Below are 16,529 nucleotides of genomic sequence, written 5' to 3'. Positions count from 1 at the left end.
ACTTCCAAAACAATTAAAATGAGAAGAACAGAGCTGCCCAACACGGAAAGGCAAATAATACCATACACATGCATGTTTAGAGAGAGGAGCCGGGCGATTTGGCTAGATAAATGGTGTCTGGGGCTGGCTCCATTATGCCCTGGGCCCATACACTGCTGTATTTAAAACCTATTACCATGTGAATGGATGGCATGCGGCAGACAAACCTTGTCCAAAGCCCTGCTCGAGTTGAATGGCTGCAGCCAAGAGGATACTATAACAGCGTGGAGGGAGACGGGATGGACGACATAGGACTAGACCGACTCGGACTAAATGCTATGGGACATTCTGTCGTCGCGCTGTGTGAATTGTGTGTCATTATCACCCTGACATTCATTATTATTATACATTGGCTGTTACCGGCAAAACAGCACGTGCAGGTAGCTGCTAAACGACAAATGAAAACATGCGCCTTTATTTTGAAATGCCATGATCTTGTGAGGAATGTCTGTGTCTCAACACTCTGTCCTTTAACTGAGCTCTGTTCATTGAGGGGACCGAGAATGGGGCAGATCGATGGCACAGGGCAGCCCGGAGGTGAGCCATCTACTGCGGACACCAAGGTTCTGTCCTCCCCCCCTCCCCGGGTCCCTTCCTCTGACTGGCAGCGTGTCGCTCTAGTGGCCGTGTCCTCTGACTGGCAGCGTGTCGCTCTAGTGGCCGTGTCCCTATACAAGCCGGACTGACGGATGACGGAAGTGGAGGGAACCCAAGCAAAAGAAAAGGTGCCTGGGAGTGATGTCTCTGAGTAATGGCATTCTGCTGTCAGATGATCCCACCTATTTTCCCGGAACAAAAGTGGGACGGATGATCTGGGATCTTTATGAACGCGGGCGGAACGTCGCGTGCTCCATAACACCAGAACACAAAGAGCCTGAGAGGAGAGACGGGAGGAGAGGGAGGAGACGGAGCCTCCGGGGGCACTCACCTCTCTCTGGAGCACCAGATCTCTGGTGAACACCAAGGCATCGTTGCTGAAGGGGTCGGCGGTCTGAACGCCCCCGGGTGTGTTCCTGGAGCCGCGTGGACAGTCGATGCCTGGCCCGGCGGAGGGAAGGAGAAGGAAGGGTTAGGGTCTGGGTTAGGGGTGGTGTTTGAGTCCCGAACCCAAGGGTTCCGGGTATGAACCCCAATGGTGGCAGGCTACCTGCAGGCGTCCTTAAGCATGACACCCACCCCCCACCTGCTCCTAATTAATGACGCATATCTTAAAATGATTCACTGCAAGATGCTCTGGATGAACGCGTCCGCTTAATGACTAAATAGTAAACAGCACTAAATGGGCCATCATAAATCTGAAATGCGGCGGCAATTACATGTGTGCTTAAGACGTGATGGACAGCGATATTGACAACAAGATGAATCATTCACGGATCCAAACCCTCACTTTGTCCACGGAAGCCGCAGCGGAGACACATGACAGATGCTGCGTCACAGATTGCTTTCACACACCGCTCAAGGATCAGCGGTCAACATGGTCCGTCTCCACAAACACACGGGAGTCTGTCAGCGGCGACTGACCGAGTGCACGCGCACGCGGCAGAGTGAATACATCAACGGACGGGGAGGAAGAGGGAAGGGGACGAAGACCGGCTGTAGAAGGCCTGGGCCTGCAGTGATGCCAGTTGGAGGTCTTCATGGGTCTAGCCGACCCCTAGGACTAGAGGACCCGACCCCTACCGGTTATTGAGGTTCATTTGGACCGGGGCGGTACCGTTACATGACTGGTCCCGGGTCTGTTTATAATGAGGCATCATACCCATGTACATCTGAGCAGACCGGTGATCACCGCCCTTCAGGAGAGGAACGCATGGAGCTGCTGTGAGTGACCAATACGCTGACCAGTAGGAACAGATCCCAAGAGGCAGGAATAAGAAAACCACACAAGGGCCAAATAGGAGAAAGAGGAGAAAGAAACTCTGAGTGGAGTTTAGTCAGAGCGAAAGAAAGGGGAACAGTGAAGACGGAGGTTAAGTGTATTACGTATGGCAGACTGTCCCACTCACAGAAAAACAGACTCATCGCATGATTTAAGGTGATAGCGAAGCCTAATCCATTTAGGTCTAACTGTTGTTTTGATCTCCGTTGCTTAGGATGCCGCATGCTGTATCTGACATGATTAACATTTTAAGCAGAAGATGCATTTCTTGTTAAAAATATATTTAACAAGAAATGTTAAAAAACATACCCTACACTCTTAGATCCCGGTCTTGCTCCTCTGAGATATACAGTAATATCTCGAAATATAATAGGAGATATTATATACATTTTCTTCAATTACGATTTTGTCTAATCTCTGAGCAGATTTGACCAGGCCCTTAAAGGACAAATCCGGTGTAAAATGGATTTGGGATACGTTTGGTATGATAACAAGTTGGAACGTTTGTTTTGGAGCAAAAAAGCGCATATAGACGCATTCTTCAGTTGACTGTTTTTAGCCGATTCCATCAAAACTCTATAAACTTGGAACGATAGGGGCGTGTGTTATGGTAAAAACTCAATCGCTATTTTAGACCACTTAAAAGGCTAGAAGTAGCCCGACACTTCTTTGGTAGTATAATAAGGGTCTTAACATATAAAACGAGGCATTGATAACTTTGTAAGTGTACAGATTGTTTATTAAAAAGGACATTTTATACAAACAGTACCATCAGTTCACCCGTCGACGCCATCTTGTTTTTAAGACTCGATAGGTAGATTGACGAACACAGAGATTGTGACATCCGTCAACAACACGCAAGCTCTGTGTTCGCCAATCTACTTATTGAGTAGAAAAAAACTGCTAAAAACAGCCAATTTAAGAATGCGTCTATACTCGCTCTTTTGCTCCCAAACGAACATTCCAACTCGTTATCATCCTAAACATATCCCAGATCCATTTCATAGCGGATTTCTCCTTTAAGGGTTGGGGTCTGTTTTGGAGCAGTGAAGTCCTCGACTGCTGGGCTCTCTCGACCCTGACCTTCGTGTACTTCCAGGAACTTTCTCTTACAGGGGGTAGAGCGCAGGAAGTGGATTACTTAACCATGACGCAGTGCAGGAGCCGTGCGAGTACAAAGGATTCATCACTACACACGCACTCTCCAGGGAAGGGTTGGAGAGGGAGAGGGGAGGAAATAAAGCGGGAAAATGGTATGAGGGCCTGGTAGGATGAACGCGTGGGTTTGCAAAGGGAATGAGTTTCTCCGGTTGAACGTGACTGGGGTTCGAGGTGGGAAGGTATGGATGCTATAAGTACAGTAGTACTCCTGAGTTAACATGCACGCTGTCACACGCTCTGTATGCACAGCATGGAGCCTCCGGCAGTCTTCCTCCTCCTGGGGCTCTTTGATGCAGGAGATGCCTTCAGCAGAAGATAACCCTTTGCTTCAATGGAGGCACCAGCTCTTTGTCTCCATCCCCCGTTAAGGCTTCAAACACCCAAGAGCACACACACACACACACACGCACGCACACAGATGCACACACGCACAAATGCATGCATGATTGGGAGGCTGGTGGGGGATCTAGGAGTTCAGTCAGCGATGTGTTTTGTTCTGTTGTGCGCCTCTTGCCTCCGCACCGCACCGCGCTACACTATACAGCCCAAGAAGGGCCGACCACCAGCGTCCACGCACGACGGATATCTTGGATCTGATATGCAAACTGGTTTCTCATTCCTCCACTGCCTTCGGTGTTACCGGTATTGATTTATGCAGAGTATCCCCCTGATAGTTTACTGTGGGTGATAAACCAGTCAACAATGTGCTAACAAAGCAACAACAATCTCTGCGTCCCCTCCATCCTCCCTACTGTCCTCCACCCTGGCTAAGTGCAGCTCCATCCAGGACACCGGCGTGCCGTAAGCTGCCAAAACGGGAGGGGGTTTTGGTTTCACTTTAAAGACGAACAATGTGTAGGATTTGAACATGCATAGATTGCTTTAAATTTCCAATGTACCAACAATGATTACAATCTAACTCTAAACGATGTGACGTCTTGAGTGTAAAATGGCAGAAAAAAAAGTCTCTTAATTTTTGCACTTAATGTCCATTATATACAATCTCATTGGCCGTTTATAACTATAGATTATTTATTTAAAACCAACATTTTGCTGTTTATTACATCATATTATATATATAAATTAGTGGTGGGTATAGATTATTATTTTTAATCTAGATTAATTTTGGAATTAATCTAGATTAATTTTGGAATTAATATTATCGAGATTAAAATGGCAAACGGCAAAAAATCCTTTCGTTCACCTTGACAGCGGTCAATTATACTTGGCCGGAAGTTCTGAAGGGCCCATGCAAGTGAACGGAGCATAAACAAAAATAATTGACAGCTGAACGTTGGGAAGGCCCATGCAAGTGAGTGGAGCAGTCTACAGCATTGAGAAGAGCCGTGTAATAATCCATAATAAAGTAAGGTTTAGAAGTTAAATATTTGAAACTTGTAGAATAAATTAATATAATTTATATTGGAGTTAATTTGGTAGAAATGTATTTACAATGTTTAGTCAGTTAATCATTTACATATTTATGTTACACAATTATTACTTACCGTACATATTTACATATTTAACACTGTCAGGATATTCTGTTGAATCTGCCTCTCTGATTCCGAACAAGGAAGTGTTGTGGTTGTTATGAGTTGAAAAGTAAAGTACCGCCTGAGAAAGTCATCCGACCGTCTCCCTGCTGTTCATAAAGAGTGATCCACCAGCACATAGCGAACCCTCACGTTACAATAATTCAACTCGAGCTTTGTTTTTTTTATGAGGGGTGGGTACAAAATGATTCTTGACGAAAACTGGTGGGGAAGCGTCCAACGTAAGTGACGCCTATCCCCAGCTCCCAACCCAACTTTGAAAATAGATTAACGGCGATATTTTTTTCTATCGCCCAATAAAAGTCTTGCGTTAACGCAGATAACGGCCCACCACTAATATATATATATATATATATATATTACAACCCACAGACCATGAGCTGAAGTAGGCTGCAGTTCACTTAGCCACCAAGGGGATCAGGAACCCGAAGTTCTCCCATGTATCGCATCAAATTTAAGACGATGGTACTGGCATTCAAGGCAGTCGATGGAACTGCCCCTGCCTACCTCCAAGCATTGGTAAAGCCACACACCCCAGCTCGATCCCTCCGCTCAACTACCTCAGCTGGACGTCTGGCACCGCCATCGCTAAGAGCTAGCAAAGGCCGTTCAACAAAGTCACAACTTTTCTCGGTTTTGGGACCTCAGTGGTGGAACGAGCTCCCTGCCGCTCTCAGGACCGCAGAGTCGCTCACTATCTTCTGAAAAAGACTCAAGACTCACCTGTTCAGAGTCCACCTCGACACTGCATAGCCACCCTCCCCCTTCTGGCCACCATTGCAAGCTGTATTGTGTTGTGTTGTATTGTATTGTATTATAGTACTTAACTGTGTAGCAACTGCAGTAGCTGCTATCATTGCTGTAACACGGGGAATTGGTTAGCCTAGCGATTGATGTACTTGCACTTGGTTCTATGAACATCCTTTCTGTACCGACAGCGATATATTGATGCACTTCTTATGACAAATGTACTTATTGTAAGTCGTTTTTGATAAAAGCGTCTGCTAAATGCCCTAAATGTAAATGTAGAAACGAAAAGTAGTCCATTTAAGACAACAGATCGGCCTTGATCACTTCATAAGAGAAAGAACAAATTGAGAACCATCAAACAGAACTTCAATACCATTTTTGTCGACGACAACAACAAACCACCAACAAATCTCCACATGAGGTGATAGGAAATTAAGTCTGGTAGTTTAACCAGTTAACCATTCCACACAGACTGGCACAGCCAGAGCTCGTTAAACCCCTTGCAAATAATCATACCAGGGAGGAAAAATGCTATTTTCTGTAGGCACACGCGTCCAAAGAGAACAACATCATCTCGTTTTTTTCCCAAGGAGAAGCAAACCACAACAACTCCATTAGCTGCTAATATCAAGTAAATAGTCTGTTGACCAAGATTAGCATTTAAATGGCCTGCCGTGTCCGGAGCGATTCAGAAAAACAGGGCGTCCGCAAGTTTAGGCAGGTTGAATTTATGACATTGCAAGACCTTTCTAATACCCATTACAGGGAAATGCGAGGTCTTTTTTGTTGCAAGTAAAGTGCACAGAGGAGGGAATTTGGGTTGAACCGTTCGGCAACACAGACACATTAACTCATCATCCCATGAACAGGACAATTAATATTTAATTGTATTTGTTTCTCAGCATTCAAGTATAATTTTCCAATAATGCAAGTTACCGCCCATTAACCGTTTACTGATTAACAATTAATGTTGTAAAACCCATTCATTAAACCTCACATAACTCTCTCCCCACCCCCCTTCTGCCATCCTTTGCAACCGCTTGACAACCAACAAGTTATTTCATTACTTTGAACATTCAATCGTTAATGTGTTTTGTGTTCACTGTGGAAATCAGCCATTGGCAGTGGGCTTTGCCTCCCCTCGGCGTCATGCTGAATGGCTGTGGGGATATCTCCCATCACGGCTCGCTCAAACGGGGCAACCCTAGCGCTTCACAAAATAAGACTGGGAAGGGTGAGCGTGTGGAGGTGAGGAAGAGGATGAGGAGGAAGGACCCCATGGCAAGGAAGGTATTTTTAGAAGTGGACCAGGCCAGGTTTACCAGGGGGGACTGCCTGACGGGGAAGGACAGATGCCATACGAGACAAGGGGATGTGAGGGACAGAGTCGAGAGAGAAATTAATGCCTGTACACAGACGGACAGACGCACAGAAATATCTTGTCCCTTGTCCCCTGTGTACTGTTTTTGGTGCATGAACTGCCTTGATGTCTTTGCCATCATCTGTGCATGTTTGTTTGTTCCTGCTCCAATTATTTGTCTTTTCCCCTTGTGCCTAGGCCTGCTGTAATCATAAATGCAATTTAATGTATTTAATTCTTATTGTATTGTAGGTTGCCGATTGACAACTGGTCGGGGACTACAGCTGGAAATGATCCAAATTGGCTAAAGCTGCTCCTTTTACTGTACAGTTAATCAAAGGGGACTGTCCACGAAACTATAAACAAATAAACTAAACTCAATCTTGCTCTTCCTTTTTCACAGCGTTTCCTATGCAGTATATATTGCAGTAACAAAACAACCAGTTATGGATGTGCTCAACTATTCATCGTAATTTACATACAATTATCCCATTAACGAGAGCATATGGTGAGCAGAGCTGCATTGGGCAATGTCATCCGGAAAAAAAGTTCTGAGTCTGCACACTTAGAAATGCCCTTAAATAACTTATCACACTCCGAAGTCTCATTTTTAATTACATGGGGTATTGGTTCAACCGGCACGGAATGAGAATCGCACAGACTTGACCTTTCTACCCCTCCTCACCAAAATACACTAATGAGCGAAAATGCTCAAAAAATATAAAATTAAAAGAGAACTTTTTGACGGACAGATAAGAGTTGTTCGTTTGAGGTACATTCGTACCTGTTAAACTCTTTGTTATGGAGATTATCGCGCTACTGAACACGGAGAGCATATGGTAAAATGTTCCTGGTTCCATTGTGTGCGTGCCAAGATCACACATTGATGCATTCATATATGTAGATGCTATGTTTCCATCTCGTGTTTCGCGCCGAGACCTTTGATGTCATCTTCTCCTTACAATGGCCTCCTCTCAACAGCTATCCACGTTCCTTCTCTCTCTTCGACAGCCAGCTGGCAAACCAAGCGCCAAAGTTCAGCGTGACGTAAACATTGAGTATTTTGTCAGCTCCAAATTTCCATATATCGACATGAGGTCAAAAATGTGCACATTTAAAAACTCACAGAAACCATGGATTTAGCACCCTTATTTTAACTTATAAAACCAACTCTTTCTCTTTCAACACAACTAAAGAAATACCAATTTTAAGTTGACCATGTATAACGTGGTCAACTTCAAAAGGAAAGATCCTATCGTCATACCAGATCCAAGAGCCCAAGGTGAAAGCACTAACAGATTGAGTTACCCACGTATGGCAGGTGCTACAAAGGCTCCGGTACCCCGGTTTGAAGACCGTGAATTTATACGAATGAGGCGCCGCAGTGTCGACCTTCAAACACAAGGAAACCACGAATCAAGCGGAATGTGCGGTCCGACACGGTAATGGCCCGTAGCGGCGTTCTTTATCGCCCTCTTTCTTCCCTCCCCAATATTCACAGACTTTATTTTACTAGTGAGCTTCTTTACCGGTGGAATGTTTCGCGCTCCGCTCGCCTGCCATCCTTCAGTCTTCAGCACTCGGTCCCGTTCCCCCGCGCAGGTGGCGCACACACACACACACACACACACACACACACACACACACACACACACACACACACACACACACACACACACACACACACACACACACACACACACACACACACACACACACACACACACACGCGCGCACACACACACTGACAGCCCACATCTTTGTGTCCAAACGACAGGGCTTTAATCTTTACGACAGACGATCGCTCTCTGGAACTTTCTGAGCAACTTTGAAAGCACACCTCGCGCCCCCCCCTGCCCCCCCCGTCCCCCCCCTGCCCCCCCGTCCCCCCGTCTAAAATCAAGATCAAAGCTGTCAAAGCCGAATGATGCTGCGGTACTCGCACGTATACGGCTGTATCGCCTTTATCTGATGTAACGGGCTCCCTCCTTCCAAACTGACCTCCAGTCCTAAATGTCTCTGCTACTGCTTCGCCTTAAACTGCTTTACCCCTCTCCGCCTCTTTCTCCTCAGACGGATCTATTTGATGCCTCGTGTTTCCAACGCTATTCGTGTTTTGAATAATGACATGCTTTTCAAATGGCCCTTTTCATTCACCTGACCCGACATGGAAACATGGCGTTGGATTCCGAGTGTATAATCTGAATCAAAGCCATGCCACCTTCCTACCTTCTGCGAAGGAAAGGAAACCGAAAGCGTTGGAAACTACAAAGGCAGTTGGCATGGAACTGACAAATGTTTGAACAGCAGGAAATGGAAATTGGTGAGAGAGGGTCAAAAGGGAAATAAAAAGAAAAAAAAGACGCGGAAAGGAAATCCTCTTTTCTTCTTTGGGCTTTCCCTTCAAGTTTCAGGGCTTTTCTCATTCGTCTTTGTTGTCCCTCAGCCGTGTTCTCCTCATCCCTTTTCACGATTTCTTTGTTTCAAAATATCAAGGGTCCGGAAAGTTTCCGGAAAGGAGTATCAGGGAAAAACCAGAGACTGGTCAGAGGGAAGAGATGGAGGTGTTTTCAACAAGGAAAATAAAACCCTCCCATGGCTTTTGCAACAGTGAAAAAAGGGGTACATTATTCACATATTGTTTATCTACAGAGAAAACTTTATTCGAGAACAAACTGTAGCTACACAGAGATAATGGACCGCTAGTTGGGCAGAAATGCTGTTGGCATAGAAGTCTGTCCAAGTTGCACTGCCAAAAATGATAAAAAATAAGCCCCTTTTACACATGCAGATGTATCCGAGAATGGTCCAACAATTTACCACACTAAAAATCACCAGATAGGATGATTTGGCAATTTTCCTGGAATAGACCTTGTAACATACTGGGCAATCTCCCAAAAGGAATGGAAAGAAAACTACCAGATAAAGCATGCACTGAGTGCATTCATAAAGAATAAGGTGAATGTTTAATGGATTTCCAAATGTCCTCACACCTTTTCCAGGGAACAAAGGATGTCTGTAATGGCCACATCTGAACCCGTCAAGAGATCCAACCATGTTTTTCTCAGTAGGATGAATGTGTGTGAATGCCCCACTGTTCCAGCAGCACTGCTAGAAGTTCTGTTTCTCTCTGGTTCAATGTGTGAAATGGACTAGATAGACTTGTCAAGGCCTTTGCATATTGCCAACTGTTTGACTGTTCAATGGACTACATTTATATAGCACTTTTTCTCACCAATGGCCACTCAAAGCGCTTTACAATTTTCACTCATTCACACACCGACTGCGGTGTCAAACATGCAAGGCGACAGGGTGAGGCTTCTCGCTCAGGGACACCTCGGCACTCGAACTAGCAACCTTCCGGTTACCAGCCCATCCGTTCTACCTCCCGAGCCAAATCGAGCCCCAACAGGTCTAAATGCAGAGGACAAATGCTCCTTCTAATCTGCAGATCGCCATTACCTACTTTAGATACAATGTGCACTGTATATCTGCTGCTAAAACATAGCCATCTGTAGAACATAATACACCATTTGATATAATATTAAATTAAACAGAATGAAATGGAGAAATTAAGATTGAATTTTCTGATGTGTGCATAGCTATGGGGCACAAATCATCCATTATTCAAAGAACGCAGCTTTGAGATTCTTGCCCCAGTAACGCACTTTGCCTGCATCTTTGCCAAGGACCGTGCATGGCTACCGGATTAACTCCAACGCTTTCATTTCCCCACTGCGGCAGAAATGCGATTCTGATCAATACGGACTGACGTACTGACGTCTTATTGCAATGATGACTAATAAATGATTCCTTACGCAACATTACTCGACATAAGCCTTTCGTTTTGATATTCGTATATTTGAACTGCCCAAGGAGCCGCGGTGAAGTTGAGGGCCGAACACACAGCTGCCTCCTCCCAGTTTCCCTCCTCATATTAACCGTATCTGATTGACAAGGGCCTCGGATCCCATCTGGGTATGCACACTTAACGTGATGCATTTAAAAAGGGAAAGCTCTTTGGTCGAAGCACTTCAGAATGTTTAAATGCGCGGATGGAGATAAGAAGGCCAGGAAGGCAGCCCTATCGCGCGGGTGGTGGTGGTGGTGTTGTTGTTTTAGACCAGGCATGTGCTCGGAGATGGCCCAATGAAACACGGCGCAGATAACTTTGACAGAGACGAAAACGATATGAGCGGCCGGGAGATAAGGGAGGGAGGTAGATTAGATGGCTCGTGGACAAGGACTCGGAAGTCGTTTCCTGCCTGCATTAAAGTCCCGCCTCGGGAAGCCGTCGCAGCGCTTGCCAAAGCGACATAAATATGTTCTGTTTATACACGCTCGCGAATACCCCCTTTGTGATTAATTGCCAGAAGAGGACGCACATTGTAACATGCGAGGCTGCGGTTGCGGCAACACAGAAAAGTCACTGGAGTAAAACCGGAGCCAATTCAATTAACAAATACAAGATCATGCTGATTTGCATTCATCAGTGTAAATTCAGATAAATGAGTGTATTAAAGAAATCGCATCTAATTTCTCAAGATAACTTTTTATTTTTGCCAAGGACAGCCTTAATCAAATCCACCACGGCCTATCGGGCATAATGTGCTTATTGTGATATGCAAATACTTTTGATCAAATGACGAGACGGGCGACATAAGTGCTGGTCCACGCACACACTTGACATTTCCCTTGGATGAGAGCAATCGTTAGCGACAGCGCATGATGGGCGCTCATAGCCACCATGAGCCATGACTGCCAGGGATAATGCCATGCGGACCAGCCAGTGTTCATAACGTCTTGTGTGATTTTATGCAGATTGCTTATTGCCAAAGAAGTGGGGGTGGGGGGGGGTGGGGGGCATCAAAGCATCTGGCAAAGGCCGTCGGGGGAAAGAGAATGATTGGGGAATCTACGGGCGGATTGGAAAGACGATTGGATACAGATCGCAAGATTAATTAACGCACACGTAACTCGGCAACGCAAAATTAAAACCGAAGGACGTTGTGTTATCGTGTTATTTCCCTCGTCATGAACGCGTGATGATCGTGCCGCTGTCGACGTTTGTCTTGCCCGACGAGACATGTTGATTTACCAGAATGGAGATGGATCAGGCTGTCCGTTCCCGATTCTATTCCTGCTTTGTTTCCTCCGTCTCCACACTAGCATTCGCTCTGGGAGGAATAACTACCGCTGTCATCATCATCATCTGGGAGGACAAGCAAATCATCTCCCCACTGCCACAGATAGAGCCGCAATATTTTACTGCCCTGCATACACTGTCAGGAGCGAGTCAAAGAGCAGGAATAAAAGAGTGACCGTCACTATCTGCAGAGAGATAGGAGCCTGTATTTCACAGCATGCGTGCCGGGCCCAGACTCAGTCTGAAGCCTCGTCCATATCGCAGAAATGGATTCCTAGGACTCGTAAAGTAAATTCATTTGGCAGTCTCTCCCTGACACTGATTCCCTCCTGCAGCATGTCCAGGGAGATTGACGGACACGCCAGGACCCGTTGTAAAGCTAGTCGCGGACTCCGGGAAGGACAGCGGTCGCTGAATATTAAAACGCTAACATCTCACAGTCTCCGCAGAGCGACTTCTCCGACATCCGTTACCAGGAGAGAGAAGTGAATACTACAATGGAAGGCATGAGCGCTGGTTCACTTGAGCCAGGAATAGCCGAGAAATGGTTTCCCGGCAAGTTCGTGGGAGATCAAATCTGGCACCATATCACAGCGTGTGTGTGTGTGTGTGTGTGTGTGTGTGTGTGTGTGTGTGTGTGTGTGTGTGTGTGTGTGTGTGTGTGTGTGTGTGTGTGTGTGTGTGTGTGTGTGTGTGTGTGTGTGTGTGTGTGTGTGTGTGTGTGTGTGTGTGTGTGTGTGTGTGTGTGTGTGTGTGTGTGTGTGGGCCGCCAGGTATATGTGTGGCGGCCCGCTATGGTAAAGCACCAAACAGATGTGCCCTGACATCTATATGGGACCAAACCAGGCAGGGGTCAGGGGGCGATCCCACGGAGGGAGTCGGAGGTCAAGGGTGACCGAGGCTTCAGTGCCAGCCCGTGCTCAGTGTGTGTGTGTTAATTGTCTATTGTTGTGGGAGTGCTAATCATTTTCCGTGGAGACGACCTTCGACCTCCTAACGACACTGGCCCACGAGGACCTGCAGGGAGCAGCAACACGCCCTCTTGGCACGATGTCCGCCCATCTATCACTCCCTGGGCCCCAGCCCACTCAGCGGCAGCAGGGGGGGGGGGGGGGGGCAGTAGAGGACACCCAAGGGTGGGACCTTGAAGCATTGGGGGAGGAGGAGGCGGCGGCGGCTACCTACCGGCGAGGAGGAAGGTGATGAGGCAGGTCTCCTTGGGCATGTAGAGCTTGAGGCGAGAGCCGCTGAAGACGTACTCGACCACGGCCTCCGAGCGGCCCGCCCTCTGCAGGAAGGGGAGGAACTGTTTGGCCTTCTGCGTCTCCTGGGGGGGGGGGGAAAGAGAGAGCGAGAGAGAGCGAGAGCGAGAGGGAGAGGGAGAGAGAGAGAGACAAGGTCAAGAAGCTGGGGATGCTTAGCAAAGAGTCTGATGAGACCAATTAGATGAATTAACTTAAGGTCAACGGCGCGAGCGCTGGGCGCGAGGTGGGCTGTGAGGTAGATGGGCTGCATTAACACAGCGCTTTATGTAACCAGTAACGTGGCCACTCAAAAGCGCTTCACAATATCGCCTAACATTCACGCACACACGCACACACGCACGCACGCACACACCGACGGCGCTGACAGCCACGCAAGGCGACAGCCAGCTCGTCAGGAGCAGGTATGCTGAGGTGCCTTGCTCAGGGACACCTGAGCAAGGCACCGTCACTCAACCTTGCGCTCAGCAGCCAACCGGCTCCACCCCCTGAGCTACTGTCGGAATATTTCCGATGATTTGTTGACGGAGAGAAGGCGGAGGTCCTCTGCTGCGGTTTGGACTCACCGGGGCCAACAGGGGTAACATCAGGATGGGCGGGGGGGGGCAGGGGGTAGGTACGAGGGCGCCAAGGAGCAAGGACAACTTTTTTGGACGACAAAACGTTCACGAGGGGAGATGTAAAAGCTCATCATTTAGATTGGAAGTCGTCGTTTTTACTTCCAACACTTGTAACAGGCTTTCTAATGGAGTCCATTTCCTTAATGGACAGAGGGAATATAGTGCTTTGCTCACCTTGCGGGGCACTGACCGCACTTTTCCAATATTGCTTCACATTCACCCTTTCATATACAGACACACACACACTCACATCCATTCATACATCAACAGTGGAGCAGATTGGGGGGGGGGGGGGGCACCTATAGGAGGTGCTTGGGCATCGCCCCGTCAACCCTCTTCCTGATGGATTGAGCTGTGCTACAGGCTGACACACTGAAGCCTGATTTCATGGCTTCACGTCTCTGAGCTGCCGGATCTCAACACCTGGAGAGGCTGACAGGTGAGACATTCCAGCCGATCGCTCCATTACGCACGGCAGTGAATAGCAGATTTACCTCAGAGACGATGACAATGTTCTCCAGCTTTTACTTTTACGTTTGATTCCTCTTAGGGAAAGGGGAGAAAGTGCATGAGCTGATTTCTGCATAATTATCATTTGAGAGTGTTCGCCTCCACTTTAACGTCCTAATGTAATAAATGTACAGCTGTCACCCGCTGATTAACGCTGGATATCACAAAGACGACGCGAACGCCCACGAAGAATCAGCATCGCTGATCATTCCGTCGATGCAGAACGTGCACTTCGAGAAAGTAAACAAAGCGGAATACTTTCGTGTTGAAAGTTACACCGATAGTTCGGCAAACCATTTGATTTCCCCGAGCGGCCGGGCCTTAGAAAGCCTGTTACCGGTCGGTGACGGGGGAGAATACGCATTTAGCGCCTCTCTCACAGCCTGACACCCCTATACTGGGTCTGTGACCGCGTGCAGACAGCGGCGACGTGCGGGCCGGCAGGTTTAAGTCGGGGCAGCCGATACGACAGGACCTCATTATGTAACCTTGAGAGGGAGCGAGGGGGTATAAGTGAGAATGGTGGAGAGACAGCGGGCGAGGGAGGGAGATATCGGAGGTGCCACCACTGTAGAGGCCCACACTATACATTTACAGACGCATGGGCGCTCTATTTCAGACCGCACACTGCCCACGCTGCATGTTCCCTCTCTGCTAACCCTGACGTACAGCGTTGGAAGGGAGGAGGCTGCTATATTTATTCACTTTGTGGAGAATGTTGAGAGAGTTGACTTTAAAAAGGCATCTAAAACTGGAATGAGGAATTAAAATGAATGAATTTGTAATCGGTTAATTCAGAGCCAAGACATCTAAAAGAATCACATTTACATGTGCACTCTGAATTGTTTTGGGGAGGATGTTCTATCGTACTTACTTTATCTCCAAATCCTGTGTTGTGTGTGCAAGGTTTAAAGAAAATAATTGAAGAGGAAATGAAACGAGAGGATGTGAATGGAATTGGGGGAGATGCAGCCATTTTATTGGAACACTGCCCATTCTGGCCACCCACCCACACACCCACACACACACACACACCTGTTGTGTGTCTTAATGCCGACAATCAATGACTATACTGTAGAGGCCTCGGCTGTGGCACAGTAAACATCTTACTTAAGGTTTCTGTCCATCCATCTGTCTTTCTATCCATCCCACTGCCTCCTCCATCACTGCTAAGGGCTACTCCCCAAAGCTTGGAAGACGGGGGGGGGGGGGGGGGGGGGAGGAGGAGGAGAGAGGGGGTGGAGAGACGGGAGGGTCGTGTAACCACTGATGAAGAGATGCACGCTTGCCCAGTCAGCACATCAATTCACCAGCATAAGTCATGTCGCAAGGCCCAGTAATGAATCTGTCCTGTTGACACTTTTCCCCACACTCGCTAGAGGCCGAGCAGACAAAAGAAGGGTGCAGGAGAGGAGGGATTTGCATAGTTCTTAGGATCTCTGTTACATATTAAAGAGACGGACGACAATAAGCACTGGTTTATTCCAATGACTTGTTTATCTAGTGCCCGTGTTTGGTGAGTTCGGTAGGTTAACATTCTGGAATATTTGGAAACCATGACAACTGGATGCATTCCGTTTAGTGCTTCGTTCCATTCCTCTACCCAGGTAGCATGAGGCAGGTGACGTCGATTTAGATGTCATGGTTACCCCCGGCGATTCTACAAGGTTTACCCAAGAGTCAAGGCAACGCGGCCGCCAGGTGAACAGAAATCTATTGGGCTACGCAGTACAAAAAGGGAATGATTGACGAGCCCAAATAGCGCTCGGGAGTCGGAACGCGACGGGTAGCTGCTAGTTGAAGAGGTCTGTGTGACCTTACAGGAATCGGGGGGGGGGGGGGGGGGGGCTGTGCAGTCCAACAGCAGCCATTCAGTCAGCCGTTCATAATGCTGTAGACTACGCACTACTCTGGTTAAGGGATTGTGGTGACAGCAGAATCACAAAAACACGAAAGGGTTTTTCTTTATATAATACTGCGGTATTGCTGCTGCAATTGTGCCACACACACACACACACTTTTATGGTAGTAATATATAGTGTCGTACATTATGTATTTTGCTTGGAACTACTGCCATTTTCACAAGCTAGAAGGTGGCCTAGTTGTTAACCAGTATATTTCAACCACCCGTCAGCGAAACTTGGATGTGACAAGCAGTAATAAAAAGTGTTTTGCTGGGGTATCACCCATGGTAGAGAGTCATTATAATGAACATAACATTGCATAAAAGAATATGGGAGAGGAAAAAG

General features: G+C 47.2%; 1 protein-coding gene across 1 annotated transcript in view; it reads right to left on the bottom strand.

Moving 5' to 3' along the window:
* The window catches only part of snd1 (staphylococcal nuclease and tudor domain containing 1), a 111,570-nt gene that overhangs the window by 40,042 nt on the left and 54,999 nt on the right, over positions 1 to 16,529 (bottom strand). Inside the window, 2 exon segments of the mRNA XM_060037919.1 lie at positions 968 to 1,077; positions 13,074 to 13,215. Coding sequence (XP_059893902.1) covers positions 968 to 1,077; positions 13,074 to 13,215 — 252 coding nt within the window.

The sequence above is a fragment of the Gadus macrocephalus genome, chromosome 19, assembly GCF_031168955.1.
Source record: "Gadus macrocephalus chromosome 19, ASM3116895v1".
Taxonomy (NCBI): domain Eukaryota; kingdom Metazoa; phylum Chordata; class Actinopteri; order Gadiformes; family Gadidae; genus Gadus; species Gadus macrocephalus.
Note: the sequence above shows the minus strand (reverse complement) of the source record. Positions and strands in the feature narration are given on the sequence as shown.